Source organism: Seriola aureovittata, chromosome 1 (assembly GCF_021018895.1).
Source record: "Seriola aureovittata isolate HTS-2021-v1 ecotype China chromosome 1, ASM2101889v1, whole genome shotgun sequence".
NCBI classification, from domain to species: Eukaryota; Metazoa; Chordata; class Actinopteri; order Carangiformes; family Carangidae; genus Seriola; species Seriola aureovittata.
Genome location: NC_079364.1, coordinates 16,991,856 through 17,016,728, shown reverse-complemented (window position 1 = coordinate 17,016,728; position 24,873 = coordinate 16,991,856). Strand labels below are relative to the sequence as shown.

Sequence of the window (24,873 nt, the reverse complement as noted above, 5' to 3'; positions counted from 1 at the left end):
CTCAGTTGTGGGACTGCGCTGGACTTGACTGGAGGCGTGGACGGGTGTAGTCGCCCGGCAGGGTTAAACAACATGGACCGGAGGACGTTGCGATGCTAACGGGACAGCAGCAGCGCGCCGTGTTGTTGTTATTGCCACCCGGCCCTCCTCCTCCGACATCGCTTGCTTCAAGTCCCGACACTTGGTGAATCAAAGAGCCTGTGCAACAAAACTCGTGCCGCTGTGAAACTTGACGTGACGCATGGATACGAATAAATGCAGGTGAAAACAGTGAACGGACAGCTGGAAAACAACTGGCTTGTCCCTCTGGTGTGCTCTGCCCCTCACGTTATGGGATTTCTCCGCATGTGCATAGTAAGTAGTAGCTGCAAGGCACACGCATGCGCACTAATAGCCCCTGCATTAAAAACGTAAACATGTAAGCAGACGACATTACTGAGCATGTTATTTTGAGTATCGATTTATATATGGATATTACTATTTTATATAAATGCTGCCGATATCAATTCAACAATAAAACAAACATAAATGTCATCCAAGAAGAGTAATGATAATTAGTGGTGGAAAGTAACTAAATATATTACTCGAGTAGTGTACTTAAATACAATTTTGAGGTACTTGTGCTTTACTTGAGAACATGTTGTGTAAATCAGTGGTGGCGGAAGTATTCAGATCCTTAAGAAGTATTTGTAGTAATACCACAATGTAAAACCATAAACCATTAGAGATTTAAGCCCGGCTTTTAAAAATGTTAATTAAATATGTTGATTATGTCAATATTGGAAAATTGCCACTGTGAATGTTCTACTGTTATATATTATATTGTTATTATTGGTGTACTAAAAAGCAAACAAATCTTAATTTAATTAAGTAAAAAGACTTTCCACTACCAATATAAATATAATTGCACTGTCCTATTAATGCGCATATATTGCTTCCACAAAGCCAAGATTTCAGTCCATAACATACATTTGTTTTGTATTGATTTACACAGTTTTTATAACTCATGTACTTTTTATAACAGCTCATGGCGTAATTCAAAAAATAATCAATAGCATCCTTTCTTATTAATATGAACTCTCAGTTATCACTTTATCAAGAACTAATATCTACTAAAACTGTGTGTTTGTGTGTCTGTGTGTGTGTGTGTGTGTGTGTGTGTGTGTGTATGTGTGTGTGTGTGTGTTGACATTGCTGCTTTTTAGTACTTTTAGTATAGCTTGCTGTACTTACTACTTTTGTAGACAAAATAAAATCGCCTTAAAATGTCTTTCAAGGGCCACCGTACTGTGTGCAAAGTAGTTGCTATGCAACAAGAGCCGCGTCCTCACTCTCTCTGTGTTACAATGGCTGAAAGAAGTTTTGACAAAAAGGCCCTGTCCGCCGTCTCGCAGGTTTGCAGCGTTATTTTTTATCTGTATGTCAGAGATTTAAATAGAACTGTTTGTGTGCCACTAGCAACAGTTTAAACCTAACCATTTGTTTCCAACAGGTGAAGTCGCTCAAAGCTAACGTTAACGATCCTCTACCATAGTGGTTGATGAAGCGTTATAAACTGCTAACCATCTCTTTCAAAACACCATCGACACTAATGTTGAGACAGAGGAAGACAAAACACGTAGAAACATCAATATTTATATCATAAATTATTGTATTATAAGTGTCATTAAAGACAGAGTACACATTTAATAGCCTACACCATGGTTATCGCTTGCCCCATGCCTTTGTCTGATATGCAAAATCTTTAATACAAAGAGCCAAACCATTCTTTTTTTTTTTTTAATCAAAATAAGTTCATGCAAAACAGGTAGCAAAACAAACAATAGAGCAAAACAAATCTGGGCACATGTCAAACCAAGTCAAACCAATAAAATAAGGGAAAAAATAAGACATAAGTGGGGTGGCAGAAATATATACATTGTTATATAAATGTATTCAGGGTAATATGAAATTACTCTGAACAAATAAAGGTTGAGGGATATAAGTTATAATATTGTGAATAATATATAATAAGTTTTACAGAATGTCATGAATTGATCAATTAAATCATGGGTGGAACTAAAACCATTTGGAAAATCAGATTGACATGCTAATCAGTTTCTATTTTACCCAATCTTGTTGATCAAATTAAATGTAAAATTTCTCTTTAGGGATTAATGTAATAATAATCTACCACTCTGTATTGTTTTGCTGTTTAGATAAAGAAACGGCCATCCTCCGGCACTAAAGCTGAGAGATTCAAGAGGGCTGAAGTAAGGCCACAGACTAAATCTGCTTCCGGTCTTACCAAGAAGCACACAGACGACCTTTTAGCTAAGGAAGAACAATACAAGTAAGTGTCACTTTGTTTTGATTCCATTTGAAATAATTTATGTAAAAGATTATCAGATGACCCCCTTTGATTAATTTTAACATTGAATCTTCATAACATTTTAATGAAATGAATATGTTAATTCAGAGACAAATATTTCTATCAGCGTTCTTTGCACAGATTGACAAAGAACGCTGTTGTTAGTGTTCTAGTTCTAGTACAAGAGTTGATCTTGAAATATAGATGGTGTTTTGGTTGCATTAGTGCATTTTGAATGTGAGATCAACTGTTGTGCTGAGCTGCATTCTGGTCAAAAGACGTGTAAGAAGAGTTTTGCAAAGGTGACCTTAGTATAGAGAAATGTAAATAAATGCACCTCCTTAACTTAAAATGTTTAATAATGTCAATAAACCAAAGTTTGAAAATAGATTTTCATTCAGTTAATGGCACCTTATGGCACTAAATAGTGTTGTTCAGATAAAACTTCTACTCCTACTTTTCTCCGTCAATAGAAAAGTCATTTATTTCATTTATCCAAATATGGTGGATGAATTTTATTTCTTGCAGTCCTGCAGCACTAAAACCTAGGTTTATGTAAAAGAAAACCCATATCATACTGATATAATACTGTTCATTCTATTTCAATCAGACTCTTAAATGCAGAGCTAGAGGCCAAAACAGCGGATCTAGTAAGACAGGCAGAACAACTTATGGTAAGTTACTATCTTGTTTGCATCATTTAATTGAAAAATAACAATTTTTCTTTTTGGTGAGTAAATCTGTCTGAATAGTTGAGGTAAGTGAATCTTGAGGGCCAGACTTACTTTACAACTGAAACTGGGTCTTGGTGTTTATCGGATTTTAGAGAGAGCAGAGTGAAGTTCTGTCGAAGCCCTTATCCACCCTCCTGCTTACAGATATTGAAGATGAAGAGGATTCAAGGTAATAAAAACCTGTGACTCGGACTTTGAGAATGATTGTAGGCTTTTCTGTGGCTAATTTTCTTGCGGCCACTTCAAAAGTCTAATTTTATTCCAGTGAAACACTCCAGCATCCAAACAGACTAATATACCTTAAGAGAAAGACCTTATTCAACAAAAATAATCTATTTCTTTCTGTCTTTCTTTATGTATCTATCTACCAACCTGTATTTCTGTATATCTGCCTGTTCACCCGCAGGTTGATAAAGCATCAACAGAGTACTGTGAAGGAGCCCCGTGTGAAGGTATCAGATCAGAATATTAAGTTAGGGTTTCTTTATTTTTATGTACAATTTGCTCAATAAACACTTTACATGTAAAGTTTGTTAATGCTGTAGGACTATGTTACAGTGTGCTGTTTTTATTTACTGTTATTTTACTTAGGTGGTGATCAATAAAAGGGTCACATCAACATCACAAAGCATGTGCACCGGAAAAAAAGGAAAAGAGTCTCACTGTAAAACAGCGTGAGTTTGATTTTATATCATCTCTAAATTCATTATAAACAATTTTATTCATAAGACAGTAATGTGTAGGTCACACCTTTTGAAAATATGTTCTCCATTAACATTCTTTATGAAACACCTAAAAGTTTTCTTGTTGGTTGCTTGATTACAGAACCTCAAAGGCGTCTCATTCAGATAAGTCAGAAGCTATAGAAGATTCAGTTGATTTTTTTATGGCAAAGACGATACGTACCATGGAGGAGAAGATGAATGACACTGTCACTCATGAAAATGTTGTGGATGATCATGATTTGTGTAACGCTGGAGACAATGTAGGATCAGGTAATTTATTATGTAACTTTGAAAAAAGTAAACCTCAGTTAAGTATAAATAGGGCTGCACGATATGCAAAAAATAAATAAATATTTTGAATATTTTAGCAGATTTAAGTTGGAATGTTCGTTTTTGTATTTCATCTTCACTTAAAAAAATATAAAAATGATGATGTGATTTTTGTTGGGTCTTGTACCAAAGAAGCAGGTTCCTTTACGTCTGGAGAATATGATTTGTAGCATCTCTGTAGCACGACACTTACGGTGCTAACAATGCACAATAATGTTGTGACACATTTTACCAAAATTGCAGCTCCTGCGATTTGATGTTGCAATTATAAATAAAAAAAATATTTGTGCAAATACTTGCACATACATGTAATTTTGTTGAAGCATTACCAAAAAAGCAACAAACAAAAAATGTATGTAATTAATTGAAGACAATTATTAATTGTCATTCAATAAATATTTAAGTTACATTCATATTATGACTTTATGTTAGGTTTCCTGTGGGATGTGAAAGTTGCTAATGGATTATTTACTATCAAGAAAGCTTGCCACTTTATAAGGTTAAATCTGAATTGAAACTTTCACATTAAATAATTTCTGTGATAATCGGATATGTTTTTGGAGAAACACAGGCAACAATGGAAAGCTATTTTTAATGGGTTTGTAAGTCTGATTGTGATTATTGCTCTGTTTTGTTTCAGATGCTCAAATACGAGTTCTCAAGGCAAAACTAAGAATTATGCAGGAAGAAGTGGATCAACTCTCATCTGAATATTATAAGAAGGTACTGTAAAATTTGCAGATTAACAACAATTAAACTAGAACTTATTGTCCCTGCCAATGAGGAGCCTCAGCTGAACAGCCATGAGACATCCAGTAACAGAAAAAGAGCGTGGAAACAAACTTTACATATATCTGTTAGTGAAGAGGTTCTACGTGTTGTTCATGTTCCGGGTTTCGAGTTCTCAGAGCCACTTAACACACCAAAATATAAAACATTGCTGGTTGCATTATTGGTTTTGAATCACTGCTTCTAATAGATAACTTTAAAAATTTTGAAGACACTGTATCTATTTAACATCATGTTTCTGTTGTTGCAGGATGATGAAAATGCTAAGCTCAGTGCAAAAATTAAGGAGACTGAGGAGGATCGAGCCAGACTACAGAAGACCACCAGCATTCAGAAAACACAGATTGAGAAGCACAGAGCTTTAGCAGAGGAGTCTGCTAAAAAATGTGATGGTCTTCAACTCCAAGTGTCTGGTTTACACAAGGTTTGTGTCAATGCAAAAACTGTCTTTTTTTGACGGCAAAAGACTTCTGATATCTATTAACAAACAAAACAAAAATCTGTGCTGTGTAGGAAATAGAAAATCTGAATAGATCCAACAAACAAGCAGCAGCCGTCCACAGCACGGTGGAGGTTCGTCTGAACAGAGCTCTGGAGGAGGTGGAGAGGTTAAAGACTCAACTGAACAAGATGAAACAGATGAATGAGGTAAGCAAAACTGAAGTGTGGGGATGAGAGGTCTTTCACGTATAGCAGCAGATTTTTAAGATGCACAGTGAACTTGAAAATATCCGTGCACAGTGTGGAATTTGTGATCTGAAGATGATGTTGGAGGAAAGTTCATTGAGCTCTTTTTAAATAGTTAGATAAGAGAGACATCATGTTGCAGGAATAAGATAAGGTTCAGCCTAACTTCCTAATTTATTTTCCTAAATAAGGACAAGATAAGCAAGGAGCATCAGAGTAAAGAAAATCTACTTGCTGAAAACAAAATGCTAAAAAAACAAAAAGCAGAACTCATTGTGGGTTTCAAGAAACAGCTCAAGCTGATCGACATTCTCAAAAAACAAAAGGTAAGTGTCACTTTCATACTCTGTAAATACATACCCCATTTACAGTTTTTATTCAAAGTCTTAACAGAGTTTTTTCTGTATGCAGATGCATTTTGAAGCTGCCAAGCTGCTGTCATTCACAGAAGATGAGTTCATGAAAGCTCTAGACGGGGGGAAGTTATAAACACCGAGTGATTCAGCATTTAATGTTTTCTGGTGAAAATTAAAGTGGATTAAAAGCTTAAGTTTGCAGTCTTTAAGAATTTGATTAGTTTGAGTTTAGAGCTTGAATTCAGAGGGAATTTAGATGTAGAGATTCCTTTCCTTATCACTATAACATTCAGTCACCAGATCCTTTTTAGAATAGATTTTAATTAAAACAAGTACCACCATGAACACTAAGAAACAAAAAAAATAGTTATCTCTGTAACTTCAAACTGCCCTCTAGTGGCACGCTGGAAGAACAAAGTTTAATCATCACCGTCCCAGCCATCGTCAGAGAGGACAGACGGACGTGCTTTAAAGTTCTTTCTGAAGTCTTCATCAAAGTGCTCCAGGTCATCTTCACGGAGCAAGCCCTGAAAGTAGATACGCCCATGGTCATACACTTGTTTGATCTACAGATGACGTGAAAATGTGTAAATGATTTATGATTTCATAGACTGCCACATACCCTCGGTAAGTATCCAAGGAGTTTTGTTGCATGACGTTTAAGAAGTTGCTGCCTCTCTTCTTCAATTATCTGTCTACGCAGCGCCTCCCTCTCCTGCTCAATCGCTCTTTCTTTAGCCTCCAGTTCCTTGAAGAGAATGATTCAAATGTCATTGTCAAAGCATGTCGTTCAAAGCTGACAGTTCAATCAAAAGTTGATACAGATTAACCATGTATTATGTATGATGTGTTTCACTTATGTTGCTCAAATAAAACTTTAATGGAAAAATCTGTTAGTATTCTCTCAAGCTCCGCCAATTTTCTCTGTTCACGTTGGGATCATTTAATATATACAGGACATCTTTGTCCTTAAGACTTAAACATCCATTATAATCAAGATAAAACCTGGTTATTGCTACTTATGTTGCCTTTCACAGCGTCGTACTAGCAGTACTGACAGTTAAACCAACTTATTCCTGATGTAATTATGCACACAATTAAGCGTGGTTCATACCATGTCAGCCTCACGCTGCCGTCTCTTGTCCTCTATCAGTTTCTCCACCTCGCGTTTGTGCTCAAGTTGCTTCATGCGTCGTTTTTGAGCATTCATCTGCTCTATCCGATCGTCCTCTGCAAACTTAGCCATCATTATTTTCCTGAAGGCCTCCTCCTCCTCTTTCTCTGCCTGCCTCTGCATCTCTTTGAAAGCCATCTGCTCCTGGCAGGTCTGCTGCATCATCAGCCTCTGTCTGATTTTCTTCTCCATCGCTTCCTGTTAGATGAAAGTTTTAAAAAATATTAGGGTAATTTAGGCACACTTCTAAATTCAAGTCTGAGAGCACACAGGAATGTGTATGTCTCTTGTGTCATGAGCTGCTGAGCTCAATAGTGAGTAGAGCAGGCAAAATGCCTGTTAATTAAGAGCATTACCTATTTGGGATGTTCAGACTAAGACTGCTTTGTTCAATGGCTTTGTGGTGGTCAGTGAACACGTTAAAATACAAAATAATTAGAGTAAGACTTGGTATGATTACAACTTAGCATCATAGTGCTACAATGATAACTAGCTGATTAGTCAGTCACTTACTAAGCAAAATGCCAAACAGCCCTGGTTGGAGCTCTTCAAATTTGAGTAATCCTTACTTGCACACCTAACATATATAAATGTTTTTTTTTTTTTTTGTATATCTCCTTTGTCATCTATGTAATCACAACTGTCATCTGTATTTAAATCAGAATTGCTGAACAGGTATGTTTAAAAAGAGTAAGGTAATGATACTTACAATATCTCTCTGCCTGTTAGCCTCTTCTTGTTCTTCTAAACAAAGTTCTTCACGGACTCGCTCCATCTCTTCACGCTGCTGCCTCTCCTCTTCAATCTTCTTAGAAAGCTAGAGGAGAAGAGGAAGGAGTGATATTTGAAACCAGAAGCAGGCGTTTGTCACTGAATGAACTGATAAATGGATGAGAAAAAGTTGTCTCAACAAAAAGAAGTCTCAACTATTTTATGAAGATGGTCTTTGGCCTCTTCCCTCTCTCTGATCTTAGCCATTCTGCTCTGCTCCATGTGCTGCTGTTGGGTCGCAAACTCCATGATGCGTCTGTTCTCGGCCTCCATCCTTTCTTGCTCCATGCGTCTCCACTCAGTCTGCTGTCTCTTGAATTCTTCAATGTGCTGATTAGTGGCTCTGACCTTCTCCAGTTTCAGCTGTTGCTCCCTTCACCAGAAAAACATTTTTCAATAAAGCCATTATACTACATTTTCCATGTTTTCTCTACAAAGAAACAGGTTTCAAGCATATTACACAAGTTGACTGAACATATCTTCTGTCTTTAACTGAACAGGCCAGTAAAAGCATGCCAACTTTAAATCCATGGAATTCAAGTCATGAATTATGAGTGAGGGACTCACATTTGATTCTCCTCGTAAATCTTCCTGACAATCTCGTCCACCATGAGCTTCTCTTTGAGGAACTCCTCGTATGCCTCTTGTCTTTTGCGCTCCTTCTCCATGAGCTGCTGCTCCAGCTCCCTCTGATACTGCACAAGCTCCTCGTGGCGTTTCTGCTCCAGCTTCTGCTGCTCAACGGCTGCTTCCTCGCGTTCGCTCTTCATCTTGCGAGCAAAGTCTGCCTCCTCACGCTAATGAAAGACCGAAGACATACACAGTATAGTACGTAGGCTACAACAAAGAAATAGGGTTTTGGTATTTGGAACTTTTTGTTCAAATTAAGATTAAATCGTGATGTGTAATTCTCAATACTTTTGACACAAGCCCATGTATACAGCTGAACAAAGACTATATAGTTAATTTTAGACATTGTAGTCCCCTGAGGTATTTTCTAAATTCACATCTAGCAGTTCAAAAAAAAAAAAAAAAGGAAAAAAGTTGTAACTGATTGAAATCAACAAGGACAGTACTCACCATTGTCTCAAACCTCATAGCTTCCTGCTCAGCAATCTGTGCAGCTCTTTCCTTGTTCAGATATGCAGATTTCAGTTTTGACTCCAATTCTCGAAGCTCAATGCTGAAAAGATTTAAATAGTTTTAAAAATTAATACAAGTAATGTAGAGACCAAAGCAGAGAAAGATTGCACAAAAGCAGTACGTGTTTCATTTGTAGACTAACACAGAATATACAGTAAGTCAAGGTAATGATGTGCATACCTGTTCTCTTTGATATGTTGTCTTATTTTCTCTTCTCTTTGCTTCTCATAGTTGATGCGGGCCAACTCTTTAGCCATTCTCTCCTCTTGTTCAAGTTGTTTTTCCCTGTTTATTCTGTCCTCCTCTGCCTGCAAATCAAATTTAATTATGCCTATAACATCTGAGTTCAGGTACAGTACACATACAATACAATACCTTGATGATACAGTGAGAAACCCTCACACTACCTCATGTCTGTGCACTACAAGTATTCAGTTGTAGTGTATAATACTAATAATAGCCTATTATTGCAACTATTATGGAAGATTTTTATTCCATTCTAATTTATTTATGTCTTTTTCATACAGTCTCTGTGTGTAGCATGAAATGAGATACAACAAAATTTAATTGTTCAGTCCTGTATAGTGTATTGACATCAAAGCTAATGCTAAAATGTTCTTGTGAAATGACTGTAGGAATTTGGTTTTAAGACCTTAACTGTTTTAATTTCCATTGTTATCATTTGTTGTTTTATCAAATTGCTGCAATTCTTCTGTGTGTCAAGTAATAAACACACAGAAAACCTGGGGCAAAGTAGCTTCAGTCCATCACAGGAGCACTGTAAGTGTTAAATCATCATGTCTGAAAATTATTTTCTATAATACTGAATTGATTGTTCAGTCTATGAAATGTCACAAACAGATGTTGAGTTCACGATCACAGAAAACTATGAAAACTAGCAACTATTCACATTTGAGAAGCTGGTACTAGTGAACTTTTAGCATGTTTGCTTAATAAAATGACTCAAAGGGTGAATAAATTGTCTGTCACTTGAGTAAGCGATTAATTAAGTATTCATTTCAGCTCTACAGTGCTGCTTAGTTTCTGGTGTCTGGGGAAATAATGTACAACCAGCACAAACAGAGAGCATACCTTTAGCAGAGAGCTTTCCATTTGCCTCTCCTTGAGCTCCTCCTGCATCTGTCGCAGGTGCCTCTTCCTCTCAAAGCTGTCCTCGTCCCGCAGACTGGCCTGCAGCTGCCTCTCTCTGTCCACACGGCTGGCCTCATGCTGTCTCTGCTGCTCTTGCCTCTGGCGTTGAGCCATTAACCTCTGCTGCTGGCTGTAGGCCCAGTTACGACTCTGTAACGATGGGAAAGACATGTGAAACTTGAAAACACTGAAAACAGGTTAACAGTAACAGGTTTGCCCATGTTGACAGCGTGGTAAACTGCTCTGTTTGTAGCATCCAAGCTAACTCTAACTTCGGTTTGCCAACGAGGATTTACCATGTTTGTCCTGAATTTCGTCGATTCCAGTGTTCTTAGCCTTATTCCTCTTTACTCACTTATTCCTTGAATTAACTTGAAGTGATTTTCGATGTACAGTTGTCCGTTAATTAGTTTACCGGAGGTGTCGCTGGGTTTCCTCGATTGTTTAGCGTCTCGTTGTCTTGGGAACGCCGCGTCGCCTTACGCTCAGCCAATAAAAATGAGTTTTGACAATGTCGTCAGGTCCGGGAAAATTAAAACGAATCCCCATCATATATAAAGATATACACTCTATAAAGATGTATATGCATATAGGTTCTTAGACGTTTTGACTGTTGTATTGTATATAAAGCTATTCAGTGTATAAACCTAAACGGTATATACCGTTTATAAGGTTATACATACTGTGTAAGGGTATATATCCAGTCTATGATCTGTACCTTCACATCACATTCACCACTGTGATAAAGGTATGCAAGTACAGCCAGGAAAATGTCTCCTGAACAGCAGCAAGACATCCAGACTGAGACATAAATGACTACAAATAGATAGACTAGTTCTTTTATATATAGTATGACTATATATATATATATATAAAACTTTAACGCAGTGATATCTTCATTTTATTTTTTATTTGTGGGAGAGGGGGCCAATAATGTTTCTTTTAATAGTAAAGGTTGCAGACCCCTGCCTTATGGGAAATTCATGTAACTCATTTTGCATCTCTTTGTGGTTATTTTGTCTTTGCATTTGTCTTGTCTCTCTGTAGTACTAATTTGTGGTTGCTTTTCGTCTCTGCGATCATTTTATTGACTTTCCAATAAGACATGTTAAGTCACTGTGGACATTCAGGACCTACTGGTCCGGCTGTTTTAGAGAACAATGTTCAGAAAAATAGCACCCAAAAACGCAACCTCTTGTATTAAAGATTTATTTACATAACAGAAAAACACCGATCCAAACCCAGTAGTTTACAGATCTCTGAGGAAAATGTGTCCTAAGGGGAACACAGTATATCTTTAGAGGAATGTATTCAAAACAGACTCGGGGGGGTTACATTTACAGTGCCATCATAGACATAGATGCATTTAACGACTTGCTCTAGCGATACTTTATATACAAGGGAAAACCCTTTTTAAAAATCTATGACATAAACAATGACATTTGCCATTTTTAGCCACACAAAGTAAACAAAACGCAGTGTATAAAATATTCCCAGAGCCACCAGGAATTTGCCTTTTTTCAATAAATGCAAAATAAAAGGCAACTTAATCAACCAGCAGCTGGGACATAAAAACTGATTGACAGATTTAATCAAGTTGACGTGTCGTGCTGAGCACCTGCGCCCAAGGTAACGTGTATGCATTTCTTTTACAGGCTGGCAATGAATAAAGTTGAAAGAAAGACAGCTATTATTTTGCTCATTCCTCAAATAGTTGTGGTCATTTTCCTCCTATTGCCCCTTTGCTGGAGTTTTGTCCCAGCCACACTTTCCACGAAGCTATCATTCTCTTTCTCAGGGAATAAATGTCATACTAATATTTTCTCTATATGTACTACTGAATTTATTAATGGTTTTGAAGCAACTTTCTGTGTGCCGAGATAATAGTTACTGATACATTCACACCTCAGCTCTCAACAATATACCTGTTCCACATCAATTATAGACTGACATTCCTGCCACAAACCAGGATCTTTCTGTAAACAATGTATACATTTCAGCAATACTGTATGTTTTCGTTGTTGGTATACCAACCACAGATTCCATATAAAAAGGGAGCTGCTTGTGATCACAAAAAATACTGAACACATTATACAATGATAGAAAACCACAGATTAAAGGACGATAAAAATCTAAAAATCATCTCAACTCACACCCAAAATAGTCTCAGAATTTAAATTATATTAACAAATCAGACAAGCGAATATGAGAATGTATATTTTGTGCCACTGAATGTGTTTTTGGGGGTAAATCTTATTTTAGAATTTTACGGTCGGATCACGGATATATGTGTTTGTCTTTGTCAGTTAAGCAAATAAAGTCTGACACTAAGGATCACGAGCAGAACCAAGTACTGTCCTCCTTCTGGCAGATGGGGTTTCCTTAAGGATAACATCAACCAGTTTTTGAAACATTTAAGGAATATTAAATGAGCCACAGTCATTTAAGTCTAATCAACAACAGACACTGCAGGGAATCAGTCTAAGTGCAGAATAATAATTTCTGATGTTTGCAAATATTCTCATTAGATACTTTATGGGGAAAATAAAATTGTAGGGTATGCATTTTTATTTATAAATACAATAATACCTTACATAGGTTTAGGGAATGCAAGTTTGGCAGAGGAGTTAAAGAAAAAAAAACCTGTGATAAAGTTTTTTTTTTCACCAAGCGTTGAAACTGACTTACCAAACACATGAATCTTTAGTAGTAGGAGCAAATACCAGCAGCCAAAGCAACATCATTATATAATTGATGTTTGTAAAAGAAATTACTCTGCAGTGGTATGGCTGACAACGCAGTTATTTTTAACTTTGCAGACCTCTCTTGTTTGTCATGTGCATTGTTTAGTACGAGTTCATTCAGCTTTAGTTTCATGTTCCCTATGCTCAGGGACAATCCCTTCGACAGGGAGCTGCTCTGAGATATCTGAGCTCTCAGAGTTATCCACCGACCCATCAACGAGATCTAAAACCTGATCTAATGTGCAGGAAGACGATGAAGCGGGCAGCGAAGACTGCTTTACTTCTCCTTTAATGGAACCTTCATTGATGATTATTTCTGTGGAATCCTTTTTCTGATCACCTGCTGGTAACATCGGCTCTGGTTCTGGTTGACCAGCGGTGGCAACAGTAACACTTCTAGGTGTGGCACTTTCAACTAGTTTCAAGCCCATTTCCTTTGGTCTTTGAGCGGGTGCTGATGTCAAGAGGTACAAGACTCTTGCTGGCTGCCCCAAGACGAGATGCCTGAATGAAAAGAAGAAGGCAGCATAACAAAGGCATATCTCAGATTAACATGCAATTACCAACAGGCTCTGATCAACTATCACCAAACACTGTCAGCAAATATTAAAATAGTTTAATATTTGAAAGTAGTAATGGACATTTGCAAACAGCTACTCTACACTTAGGATTAGGAAACCTGAGGTGCAACTGTATTGGGACTGTATTCTTTTGGTACCATAAAGGGAACTCCCTCAATTTTACACATGAAGGTCACTCGACTAGTCACAGGCAGCTTGTAAAAACATTCGATAATGATGTTGTCTGAGCAAATGACATCACTTGCATTTGGCACTTGACCTTTGTTTTACCATTCTTTTAACTGTCTTTTGTGGATATCTCAACTTTATGCAAGTGTGATACTAAATCACTGGCAAACTCATTTAAGGATTTAATGAATGTTTCTTTGGTCTTTTACACGGTCAAGTGTTTTTTTCATATATTAAAGACAAACAAGAGAAAAGATGTAGCAGTTTCTACTCACACTCGATCTTTGGCTTTGGTATCTGTTGGGTTAAACACAAGAGAGCTTTTTCAAGAAACTTGTATGACTCAACACTGGCCATGACTCAGCTGGTACAAGAGGAAAAAAACATACCTTTCTCCTGAATGACTTTGCATATGTGATTTGGTCGATCAGTTAAATGTTTGGTCATCAAGTCACCACCTGATGCGTCAACGAGGAGGTCACAGTTGAGACAGACCAGGGTTAATCTGGGGGAAAAACAAAGAAATCTTCTGTCATGTTCAATTTCATACAGAAAACACTGTATTCTGTGTTGTGCAAAACAAGTTATGACGCATACTTACTTTAATGTAGATGAATTTTTCTTATTATCCATTTTCAAGAATCTGTTTTTTTTGATGGTACTATGAAATCTAACAAATGTCAAAGAAAGAGTTGTCACAAGATCTGTCAAATAAATACAGTGAACCTAAAATCAAGTGCCACAAATATTGATTCAATTAAAATTGTTATTCACCTTATCATATGATTCCCAATTGAAACTTTGCAACTTGTACGATATTTGCATGCACCACAATTTGAAAGCATTGGGAAATGAGAAAAGAAGTGGTCTATTTCTGTCTTGCACTCGATGCACGTGTGACGCCCTCCGCTGGCTCTGCAAATTGGAAATGAGAAAAACAGCATAAAACACAAAGTTCAACCATATGGTTTGAAAGTACGCTTTGTTTAAACATTTGAAAGACTCTCAGGATTGAAGCCAGATTTCAAGATACTGCAGAGGATAAGCAATGTGAGTTTTGTTAGGGTGTTAATTATTTTAACTGCAACAATTTGAGTCGCTTCATTATCGCAAATGCACAAACCCATAACCAATTACCTTTTTTAATTTTCTCCTGAGGCCTGCAGGTTCCTAATTTTATTCTACTGGTCTGGACTTTTCTATTATACCACTAAATTATCCTACATGAACATACAACAACATACCGCGAGTCCAATTAGCCCAATTTTAAAGAAAGAAAGCCTAGACTATCTACTGAACACCATATTATTTTTAGCCAGCATAATGAAGTGTGTCTGGCAAATTAGCAATTAGCTGCTTTGTGTATGTCTAGGCTTTAATAACATCTATTAATTTGCTGTCATAAATACCCTGGAGGTGGGGGCCAGGATGGGATGAGGGATGCTGAATGATTCAGAGGACCCAAAAATGGACATGTCCGGGTCTGATTATTTATTTTTGGGGGCCCAAATGTTTTTGTTTTTTTTCAAGCTGCCCAAGAGCCAAACCCATTCATTAAAATAATCTCCACATTGGTTAAGATTGCAGTGCAAACATTTCATGCATTCATATAAAGGAGCCTAAGCAAAGTCAAATCTGACTTTTTTTCTTCATCTTTGATCAGTTCACTGGCATTAAGGACTCAGCCATCAAAATCAACTGAATGCTTCTTAGACAGTACTCCCATTCTGCTCAGTCTTCTTCCTCCACATCCCAGATTATTTTTTTCATTTTTAACCTAAAGCCTTCCAATAACATAGATTTGACCCCTTGTTGATTTTTAATTGTAGCATAAATTATCAGTCTGTATTACCAAAAAAATGTGTTAAGGTTTCCATTAAAATAACAGTTGTTGCTGTAGTGTATCCGACTGCTGTGTGAAAGAGAAAATTTAATAACCTGAGATTCCTGAGTGCCAGGTTGTGCTTGCCATTTCGAGCATCTTGCTTCTTGTTCTGAGCTGTCTTGGCTTTTCCTGCTCCAGAGACGTTTGATTTAGACTTGGATACGCTGACTGGAGGTTTGGTTTGCTGACTGAAACTTAGTGTTTCTGGAGTAAAGCCTGATCGCTCAGGGGAGATCTGCACTACGGGTGTCTTTCCTGTGAGGGAGGCTCGAATGGTCACCTGGAAGGATAACACAATATGTAATGATGCTGAATTAAATTTGTATTAATCTAAGAACATTTAAAATAAATGATGTGTTGGTTTTGTTATGTCAGACCTTTGTACCCGGAGGGAGGCCCTCCAGGGCTTTAGGTTTTCTGAAAGTCTTGTGGACGTGAGTCCTGTGCTCCACTTTCTCCTTGTAGGTGAGGAAATTCAGTCTGCATTTTCCACACCGATGGATCCCTTTTTTCTGAAGTAGAAAAAACATCAGTGTAGAAAGACAAAAATGTGATTAATAAGCAGTGTGAGTAGAGGCCAATGCTGAGATGCTTTATTTCACTGGAAAGGTATAACAAGTATGAGAGCAAAGGCTTTCATTTCTATTAATAGAACAGCAATTAATTTTGTAATATTCCACCTCTACCATATGTATTGCTCCTTTAGGGCAGGTGAAGAGAGGCGGGTTTTATGTCATCTTTTTATGTATAACAGTAAGGTGCTGGGCAGACAACAAAATTAATCCAGCCTTGGAGTTGGAGCTAAAAGCACAAACCAAAAGTACGAATCTACAGAATCAGGAGACTACAACAAAGGCACATGGCTCTGCGACTCCAAATCTGTGTTACATTTGAAAAGACACTTGGAAAGGTTTACTAGCTTTACAACAGACTGGATGAAATGCAGCATCATACCTGATGTTTCATGTAGTGCTGCATGTACATATGACTACTTCTATTAACTTTGAGGCAGAAGGGACAGAGCAGGTCTTTTGTGTTTTCATGGACACTTCGGAAATGCGCCTCCACATCTGAGAAGAAAGAGGACCTGTAATTGCACACCTGCAGAAACAACAAAACAGAATTTCAATATCAGTAAATGTTATCCTAGAAACGTTAAACCAAACCACAACTCGGTAACAAGCAACCGACCTGGCAGACATAAGGCATTTCCCCGGGCTTGTGGTTATCCTTCATGTGTTCCAGAAGTACCTGCTCTGACTCAAACGCCAGCTCACATATCTTGCAGTTGGCTGAAAAAGGAAAGAAGAAAATGATAAATGGCCACTAAGTGTCTAACTAAACTGTCACATCTATACATTGAGCTGCACAGATCTTTATGTCATACTTGAAGATTCGATCGGGCTGTGAGCACTCTCGATGTGGCACTGCAGCTGGAATGGAGTCATATACTGTCGGTAGCAATGCTGGCATGTTGTGTGGCTCTCCCAGCTCTCACTGTTCTGCTTTTCCAGCTCCAGGTGGTGTTTCATATGGTTCATGAACCTGCATGGCGGGGTAGACACACAGCACAGCACAGCACAGCACAGCAACGTCACATAACCCTTTAATACAAAAGGACCCGACAGGTAATCAACCGATTGTCAGCATGAAGAGCTGAAACCACTGATTTACATGGGGGCTGTTAACAACTCAATTTACAAGATAAGAAAGGTGATATAAGAGTAGCTAAAATATGTAATTGCATGTATATCTGGCCACAGCTGAACAGACACATAACCTGGTAGGGAACAGGGTCACCTTACCTCAATGTCAGGATTGCATCAAACAGAGCTAAACCAATTAGTTATTTAACTAATCAATATACAAAACATTAATTGGCAACTATTTTTAATTGATTACTTTTCTCAATCATTTTTAATACAAAAATGGCAACGTTTGCGGGCTACAGCTTCTGAAACATGACGATTTGCTGCTTTTCTTTGTCATGTACAGTATAACAGTCAATATGAATGTATTTCTTTGTGTGTGCCACACACATCCCTTTATTCATGAAACAAAACAGTGTGTGCAAGAATATTTCAGGACGAATAATCTATATGCAAGAAATGTGCAGTTATTTGAGGAATATTTCAGTTTTTAAAAGACAAACAAGACACATAAAAAACAAAACCAATGTCAAGTAGTGGGGGAAAAAATTCAATATTCATGGCCTGCATGCATGTAGCGGTTATGGACCAGGTCTTGAGGGGTTTAAAGATAAATGAAGTATTCTCCTTGCACCTCACTTTCTAAGCACGTATAATGGCTGTTATAATATCAGCAATTACACACAGATTTTTGTTTTGCCTAATGATGTAGCGCTCCGCGGCTGCAACGAGTACCTCCAGTTACCTGCCACTGCTGCCCTGACGAGGCATGGCCCATTTTTCAGCCGGTACATTCTGCCACCTCAGCTCCCCTAATAGAAATTTTTATGTGGATGAACTATGACCTTGAGTGTGGTTGCAGTACAAATGTGTTTCCCCATTAAAAGAAGCTTACAGAAGCTTTTTTTGCAATGTTCTGAAGCAGAAGTTATTTAATCAAAGGAGCAGTTCTTACTCCACCTAAAGTAGCAGTCATTTTTCATCTTTAGGCCCAAGAGGGAAAACGGTCCGATACCGTCATCCATCAGAGAAGAAAACTGCAGTGAGTGCCCAAGAATATGTCCACTCCTTTACCGGCAATGGACAGATCTCTCTTCAGCAAGTCCTTCAAATCCCAGTCTGCTGTTTGAGAGAATATGAATTTTTGTATGTGGACTGTTTGGACCAGAAACTTTCTTCACATTTACTCACAATGATGGGTTTAAAAAGGAAACTCACATTGCAGCTTAAGTTTGTAGCAGTTACAAACAACACAAGTACACACAAACATCATAATAGATTTAAATCCATGTGAACTGCCCCACTGTTGCTTAATAATTGTTTCAAATGCTCAGAAAAATTACCATATGAAAACAATATGACAATATGAAAGTGTTTGCTGGTAGCAGACCCTTCAGTACAGAGAATTATCACCTGGATCTGCAGCTCCCCTCAGCTTTATGGAGCTTTCTGTGCTAGTTTCACATCAGTGTGTAGCTGTCTACCTGCAACTTTACTGTTTTGGTTCACTGTCACTGGTGAACATAGTGGAGCATTTAGCAACTACAGGGACAGATATTTCACTCAGGAGTTGGTAGAGACCAACAGCTAAAAGAGAGTGAATATTGGACTTATATTTGGACTTATGTCATAATGCAAAATTCAAAGCTGCACTGTGCCCCTTATTTTATATTTTCAGTTGACATGGTATACTTAGCAAGGAAAGACCATAAAATATGGGAAAAAGTTGATTATTACCCTGCTATTTTACTAAGGGCAAGCGAACACATTGTCATACCTGATATTGTTCTTGAGAACTTTCAAACAGCTCTGGCACTTGAAAGTAGTGTTGGTCTTCTGCATCTCTTTGTTCCCATCTCCCTCAAACCGGCCGTAGTAGAAATCTGAGACCAGCATAATGCGCTTGTTTGCACTCATGTTCTGGGCTGATGTAGGTGTAATTTCAATATTTGTACAGCAATTCTGCAATAAAGAAGCATTTTACATTAATATTTCAACTTCATGCTGATGTCTGATTTGTTTAAACAAAGATGCAAACACATTAAGAACATTTTACTGAATAAGAAATTATATCTGAGTGCACAGTTTTTTGTTTTGTTTTTGTTTGTTTTTTATATATCTACATTATGTTATTTTTGTTTCCACTCATGGTCTATACTTCACAAGAGTTTTACTCACTGTCATATGAAAATTCAGGTCTTCCTGTGTAAGGAATTCTTCTTGACACTTGGAGCACTTTTGCTTTAAAATCCCATTTTCCACTCGGACAGTTACTTTTGCAGGCCCTGCAGAAGACCAGTTAGATGTTACAAATAAGATACTGACACAAAAGAGGAACTTTTTGGGTTTAAGGTTTGTTTACAGGAATGAAAAAAACAGTGTCTATACAAATCCTGTGGTAACAGACACTTACCCAAATCAAGCTTTGCTCTTTTTGCAGTGCTGTCTATTTGCTGTGGTAGCAATCGTTTGACTGGGCTTTGATCTGTGTGAAATTCATGAAATGTATGAAAAATGCATTTACATTTAAGTCACTGCCAGCTGATTGAGCTACAAGCGTGGTAAAGTATGGTTAAATCTAAAAAAAATTACCTACCTCTGTTGGTGCTATTGGCCTGTATAGGTAGACAGAAGGTCTGAAGAGTCTGGGAGTTCGGCCGGTTGGGTAGCAGCTGGTTAGTTTGTGTTGAATACACAGCAGGACTCTGGACGTTAGACAACGTCACAACGTTGTTGCTGATTTGTTGCACCTGAGGCCTGTGGACAGCACCAGGTATTACTGTGCCTGGACTGACCTGCTGAAAAAGCTGCTGCTGACCAGCTGAAAAACAGAGGATACAAATCTTTAAATCCTTAAGACAATTTTGGCATTGCCACATTAAAACTATAAAAGCTTTTGATGAAGCTTTTCTATTACATCACAAAATCACTCATTAGAGGGGAAAGAAGATCATCAGAAATATGTTATACTTAGCTTTACCTGGTACAATTGTAAATGATGTCCCAGGGGGGTAATGTGTCCCAAGAGAGGCAATAAACTCACTGTTGTTTGTTATTTGCGGAGAAGTGACAATAAAGCCCTGGAAAAAAGTTTGAAACCATAACTTTGTGTATCAACCACACTAATTTAAAAAGCTGTTTACCGCATTCAAAACAAAATCACAATAACCAGATAGTTGTTTTATTTTCAAATTATTTGAGAAGTTAAGTCAACAATACCTGGTTATTGACAATAACAGGCTGCGGAGTCACTGTTGTCAGACTGGGTGCTGCAGTATTCACAGCATTTCCAACCACATTCAGTGGCAGCATTATTGGTGCGGGGCCAACGGCAGGCTGAGGAGCAGGACGCTTTATTTCTTGTTTCCCTGCACTGTTCCTCTGAGGAGGTGGAGGGTTAGGCTTACCATCCTTTGGGTTATTAGCTGCAAGAACATACAAGAGGAACTAAATAAGCACTTCAACGGGACATTTTGCTCTTGAAAGTAAATAAATTAAAGCAAACTCTAAGGAGAGATTATGTGCAACAAGCAACTGTAATTTTCATATTATGATTTAAATGCTTAACATTAATATATTTAAAAATGTGCTATGACATACAGAGCACTCCAACGAAGATAGGTTCATCATCATCATCCTCTATCAAGTGAACTTCAGGAACTTGTTTCTGCCACGGCTCCAGCTCCTCCTCAACACACTCCATAAAAAGTTCAGACATTGTGGAGCTGCAACACAAAAAACACAACATCTAACCAATCCTGAAGCATTTTTAAAATATTTTAAATACTAATATTACAAAGCAATGACCAGAACGTATGTATGCTACATCCAACTTATTCATATCAAAATTAATTCTGAAAAAGCCAAAACGAAAAGTCAAGCTATTTCATAAACTCTTAATATCGAAATATGATAATGAAATATTTTGATACACTTATCAGCAAGAAATGCCACGTTTTTGAAGACATTCAATCATCCTCAACATTTTCAGTTTTAACAATGTAGACCCAGCGTAGTCTCAACAGATGGCAAGGAGATCAAATGTAAAAATAAGTGTGGGAAATCATTTGAGAAGGGAAATTAATAAAACATACAGTTATAGATCTTTTACAACTAAGACATTTTGACACGTCACAGTAGGAAAAGCACAAGTGTAGAAAAAAAATGATGGCTGAATTAAATTTTGCTGCTTTGATTTTAGTGTCCCGATATTGTGTATGCTGACCGACCATATACAACCTTGTCAGTCTGTTCCTATATGGATGTTACTCAATCACTGGCTGTGCTGAACCACAATCTGCATTTTTTCTACAGAGCAGCAGATGGTCTCTTTGAATGGAGTGAACACTTATTTTTAGGTGAGCCTCTTACTTGAGAGAGTGTTATATTACAGGTTGTTTGTACCTTTAATTTTGCTGCACTATTGCGCTTCTACCAGTCAGCCTATCAGAGTTACTGCCCATGTTTAACAGGCCCAAAAACCATCCAGTATTTCCAATTTAACCTATTAAATGTATCCGTTGCCTCATGTTATGTTTTTCTTCTACAGAAAACACATTTCTGAGAAGCAGGCTCATCTTGACTTCCTTAGCACAAAAATGGACCAGACAGAATCATGTTTCAGCAGAAGGCAGCAGGGAAAATCACAAATATAGTGTTACAACATGGTGAACCCCCAAAACCAGTCTGAAAAGTACAAACGGAGAAAACTGGTGTCTTGTTAAAGTTCTATTAGCGATGACCAAGAGATTAATCACGAGGAAATAGTGCAAAGAGGATCCTCCTACTCTAGGACAGTGGCTAGACATTTTTAAAGAGCTACATGAAAAATGAACTGCTTAAACCATTACAACAACACTTCTACAACCTTTGTATAAAGGCTTTGACACACAGTTTCCTCTGTAACAGCAAAATGAAATGAAATAATATTTACCACTCTATGACTGGCTAAACAAACTAGAGGGCTTCAAGCTAAAAACCCAAACCTCTGCAATACTGTGCACTTCATAAGTTGTTTTGGCATGTTAGCCAAAAATAGCCAGAAAAAGAGTAATATTAGCATTCATCTGGAGCCTTGTTTCTGACCTGATGAAAGTAAGTCCTCTGTTTTGGTCAGCACTGAGTTTAGCTGCCAGTCACTGCTGGAAACAAGGTTAATAAGAGTGGAATTTGTCCATGGTGACACCTAAAAATTGGCTGAAAAACACTAAAAAGCCCTTTGAAACACTTCAGCAACAACTCTCACAGTACATGCACTCATTTGTTCCATTGTTAATAAAACACATATTAGTGGACCTTTAGACCTGCATTACTTTATTTTTAACCACTTGGAGTCAACATCAAGCTATAAACACAACACTGACAGAATATCACCTTATAATGTTGCATAATGCAAACAGTCGCCTATTTAAACATCAAGCAGACACAGAGCAACATTTCCTTTCAGCTGTAGGTGTGTCTCCTAATAAGCTGCAAAAAACTCAAATCTAAAGGCCAGTTCGTCTGTCTGCAATTTGGTGTTGGGTATGTGGTGCTGAGTTGCTTTATAAGAGCTTTCTCTCTCAAAACAGCTGCTTGCTTTGGCTAAAGCAAACTTTGGTGAGAGAGGTGAAAGCAGAATATTAAAACCAAACCTGTACAGCCGAGGGGAAACTGTAAACATCACCTATCCATCTGAGCCAATGTTAATATCAAAATACTGATCATAGTCACTTAAAAAGTAGTAGAACAGCTTAAAATAAATGAGTTTCCTTTTCGCAACAGCCAACCAGTGCACATGTAACCATTACAACAATGTATGCAAATGATTTGAGGAAACGATAAACGTGTCAAGCGCCACAGTAGGATATATATGGTGGTTATTCTGACTTGAACAGAAATTATAACTATTATTACTGGAACAAAGCTTTTTAATTATCTTCCAAGATGGCGACAGTATTGGTTGCCATTGGAGATTGCTGATGCAGGTGCAAATCCTTTTCTCAGATAAAGACACATTTCTATTTTAAGCACTATAGAAAGGCAAAAAATATAATTTTAGCCATCGTTGTTTGCTTTTGGGTGACAAGGAATAAACTAGGGCCCAAGCTGTTTTCTAGCAGTATAGTTTGGTGAAATGATTTGGGAGTGTAAAGATTGCTGTTTTAGTTTTGACCCAGCCTCAGTGTGCGCAAATATTTTCCCTTCAAAACCAAATGCTAAATTCATTAAACATTGAATTACTACAATGAAAACACAACTGTTAGCAACCGTCTCCAGATCTAGCACATAACTAGCTAACATTAGCATGCGTTAGCTCGGTGCTGTGTTCTCTGTTATTAGCTTCTCGGTCCCTTTCAACAGCAAGATAGCTAATGCTAACTAGCTAACGTTTGTGGTTCAACTGCTACAGCTAGTGTCGGGATCAAGGCACTGAGCACAAAAGCGGATCTTTAAGACTCCCAGCACATTTCATCTCCAATGCACCGTGTCGTTACGTTACGTATCGATCACAGCTCCATAACATTTGCGAGGCTCCGCTTGCACGTTGGTCTTACCTGAGAGGTGGATGTTGGGACAAAGACTGCACTCAGAGTGTGGTGTGCAGGCTCTGAGTTTCTGCCTGCCTCTCTCACACCCACCCTCAGAACCGTGTCTAGATAACTTAACTTCAGCAAAGTCCTTGGACCGAGGACGATGTAGTTTAGATGGTGCGGGACTATTTCACACAGGGAGAGAGAGGGGGGTGGAAAGTACATCTGCTAGCCCAAGGCGGCGGAAACACTCAGACTGTCTGCACCAATCAGACTACCAGCCGCATCTTTTCCTCCTCTTCTTCTTCTTCTTCTTTTTCTTCTTCTTCTTCGTCTTCATCGTCCTCGTCTTGGTCTTCTTTCTTTTTGTTGAATAGTGGATGGTAACTAGTGTCTAAGGTGCATTACTGCCACCTACTGTGCTGGAGTGTGGGCCATGGGTGTGTTATTAGACCACATGAATCCATGCTACAACCCCCTTTCTGTTCATCATATCCTATTTTATTTCAAGCACTTGCTGGACTCTGGTTTTTCTTCAGCTCAACTATATGCAACAGTGGGCGACAGTTCAAACAGGTAGTGATTGTTGCCCTTTGGCAGGCGCTACAGGTCTGACAAAGTACAGCCCTGCAATTCAGTTCCCAATCTGAAGTAAAAGCTAACATGGTCTATCCAGTCTATGTAATTTTCAGCAATTAAGTCATATTTTTCATACGTGATCATTACTTGCAGGTGTAAATACTGGGTCAAAAAAGACTAGATTGTAGTTTAGTATAGAAGGTTTCAGTGAGTTAGAGTTGGAGTTACAGCTTTGAAAACAGTGTGACAGTATTTAGAACAGTGATCCTGAATGTCACGTTTACTTTATCAATTTCACCTGTGAAAAGTCAATGCAAAAACTTGAACTACAATGGTCTTCTAACATGTTTGTAATCAGTAGTTATGGTTGTGAGGGCTAAAGTAGATCTGTGATCCCTTCTGTGGTTCTATGGCTGCTGTACTGGCTACAGAATAACCTGAGTTCACCTGCTCTGCTTCTGACCACACCCAGGTCACAGTAAGTGGTTTTGACCCATTTGCATAATTTACAAAAGTAAACATTCATTTTACAAAAGTTTTCTTT

At 37.9% G+C, this 24,873-nt stretch overlaps 3 protein-coding genes across 8 annotated transcripts; 1 reads left to right on the top strand and 2 right to left on the bottom strand.

The window, feature by feature from the left end:
• The first annotated feature begins 3 nt into the window (after positions 1-3).
• tex9 (testis expressed 9) lies at positions 4-6,163 on the top strand. 3 transcript variants are annotated; one of them, XM_056375966.1, is made up of 12 exons: positions 4-354; positions 2,199-2,332; positions 2,961-3,024; positions 3,177-3,253; positions 3,491-3,536; positions 3,676-3,758; positions 3,910-4,079; positions 4,780-4,862; positions 5,179-5,352; positions 5,442-5,576; positions 5,807-5,941; positions 6,027-6,163. In XM_056375966.1, the coding sequence occupies exons 1-12, from the start codon at positions 256-258 to the stop codon at positions 6,102-6,104; spliced, it is 1,278 nt and encodes a 425-aa protein (XP_056231941.1). In that variant the 5' UTR covers positions 4-255; the 3' UTR covers positions 6,105-6,163. The 3 variants fall into 3 exon arrangements, with proteins under 3 accessions (XP_056231941.1, XP_056231959.1, XP_056231951.1); XM_056375984.1 differs by having other exon boundaries at positions 6-261; XM_056375976.1 differs by lacking the exon at positions 4-354 and adding an exon at positions 1,299-1,394.
• A 109-nt stretch (positions 6,164-6,272) lies between these two features.
• On the bottom strand, positions 6,273-10,677 carry mns1 (meiosis-specific nuclear structural 1). 4 transcript variants are annotated; one of them, XM_056375929.1, is made up of 10 exons: positions 10,508-10,677; positions 10,152-10,361; positions 9,240-9,367; positions 8,997-9,099; positions 8,484-8,713; positions 8,073-8,289; positions 7,855-7,962; positions 7,086-7,343; positions 6,594-6,719; positions 6,273-6,498 (listed from the first exon to the last, which is right to left on the bottom strand). In XM_056375929.1, exons 1-10 carry the CDS (start codon positions 10,508-10,510, stop codon positions 6,391-6,393), a joined length of 1,491 nt encoding a protein of 496 aa, XP_056231904.1. In that variant the 5' UTR covers positions 10,511-10,677; the 3' UTR covers positions 6,273-6,390. The 4 variants fall into 4 exon arrangements, with proteins under 4 accessions (XP_056231904.1, XP_056231915.1, XP_056231926.1 ...); XM_056375940.1 differs by having other exon boundaries at positions 10,567-10,677; XM_056375951.1 differs by having other exon boundaries at positions 10,627-10,676.
• Positions 10,678-11,404: 727 nt separating this feature from the next.
• znf280d (zinc finger protein 280D) lies at positions 11,405-24,203 on the bottom strand. The gene is made up of 18 exons (XM_056381531.1): positions 23,775-24,203; positions 20,839-20,963; positions 20,458-20,663; positions 20,219-20,318; positions 19,835-20,059; positions 19,652-19,723; positions 19,417-19,523; positions 19,016-19,200; positions 16,977-17,134; positions 16,781-16,881; positions 16,544-16,690; positions 15,967-16,101; positions 15,643-15,869; positions 14,479-14,619; positions 14,306-14,374; positions 14,094-14,209; positions 13,980-14,001; positions 11,405-13,459 (listed from the first exon to the last, which is right to left on the bottom strand). The coding sequence occupies exons 2-18, from the start codon at positions 20,954-20,956 to the stop codon at positions 13,069-13,071; spliced, it is 2,520 nt and encodes an 839-aa protein (XP_056237506.1). The 5' UTR covers positions 20,957-20,963; positions 23,775-24,203; the 3' UTR covers positions 11,405-13,068.
• Positions 24,204-24,873: the final 670 nt, after the last annotated feature.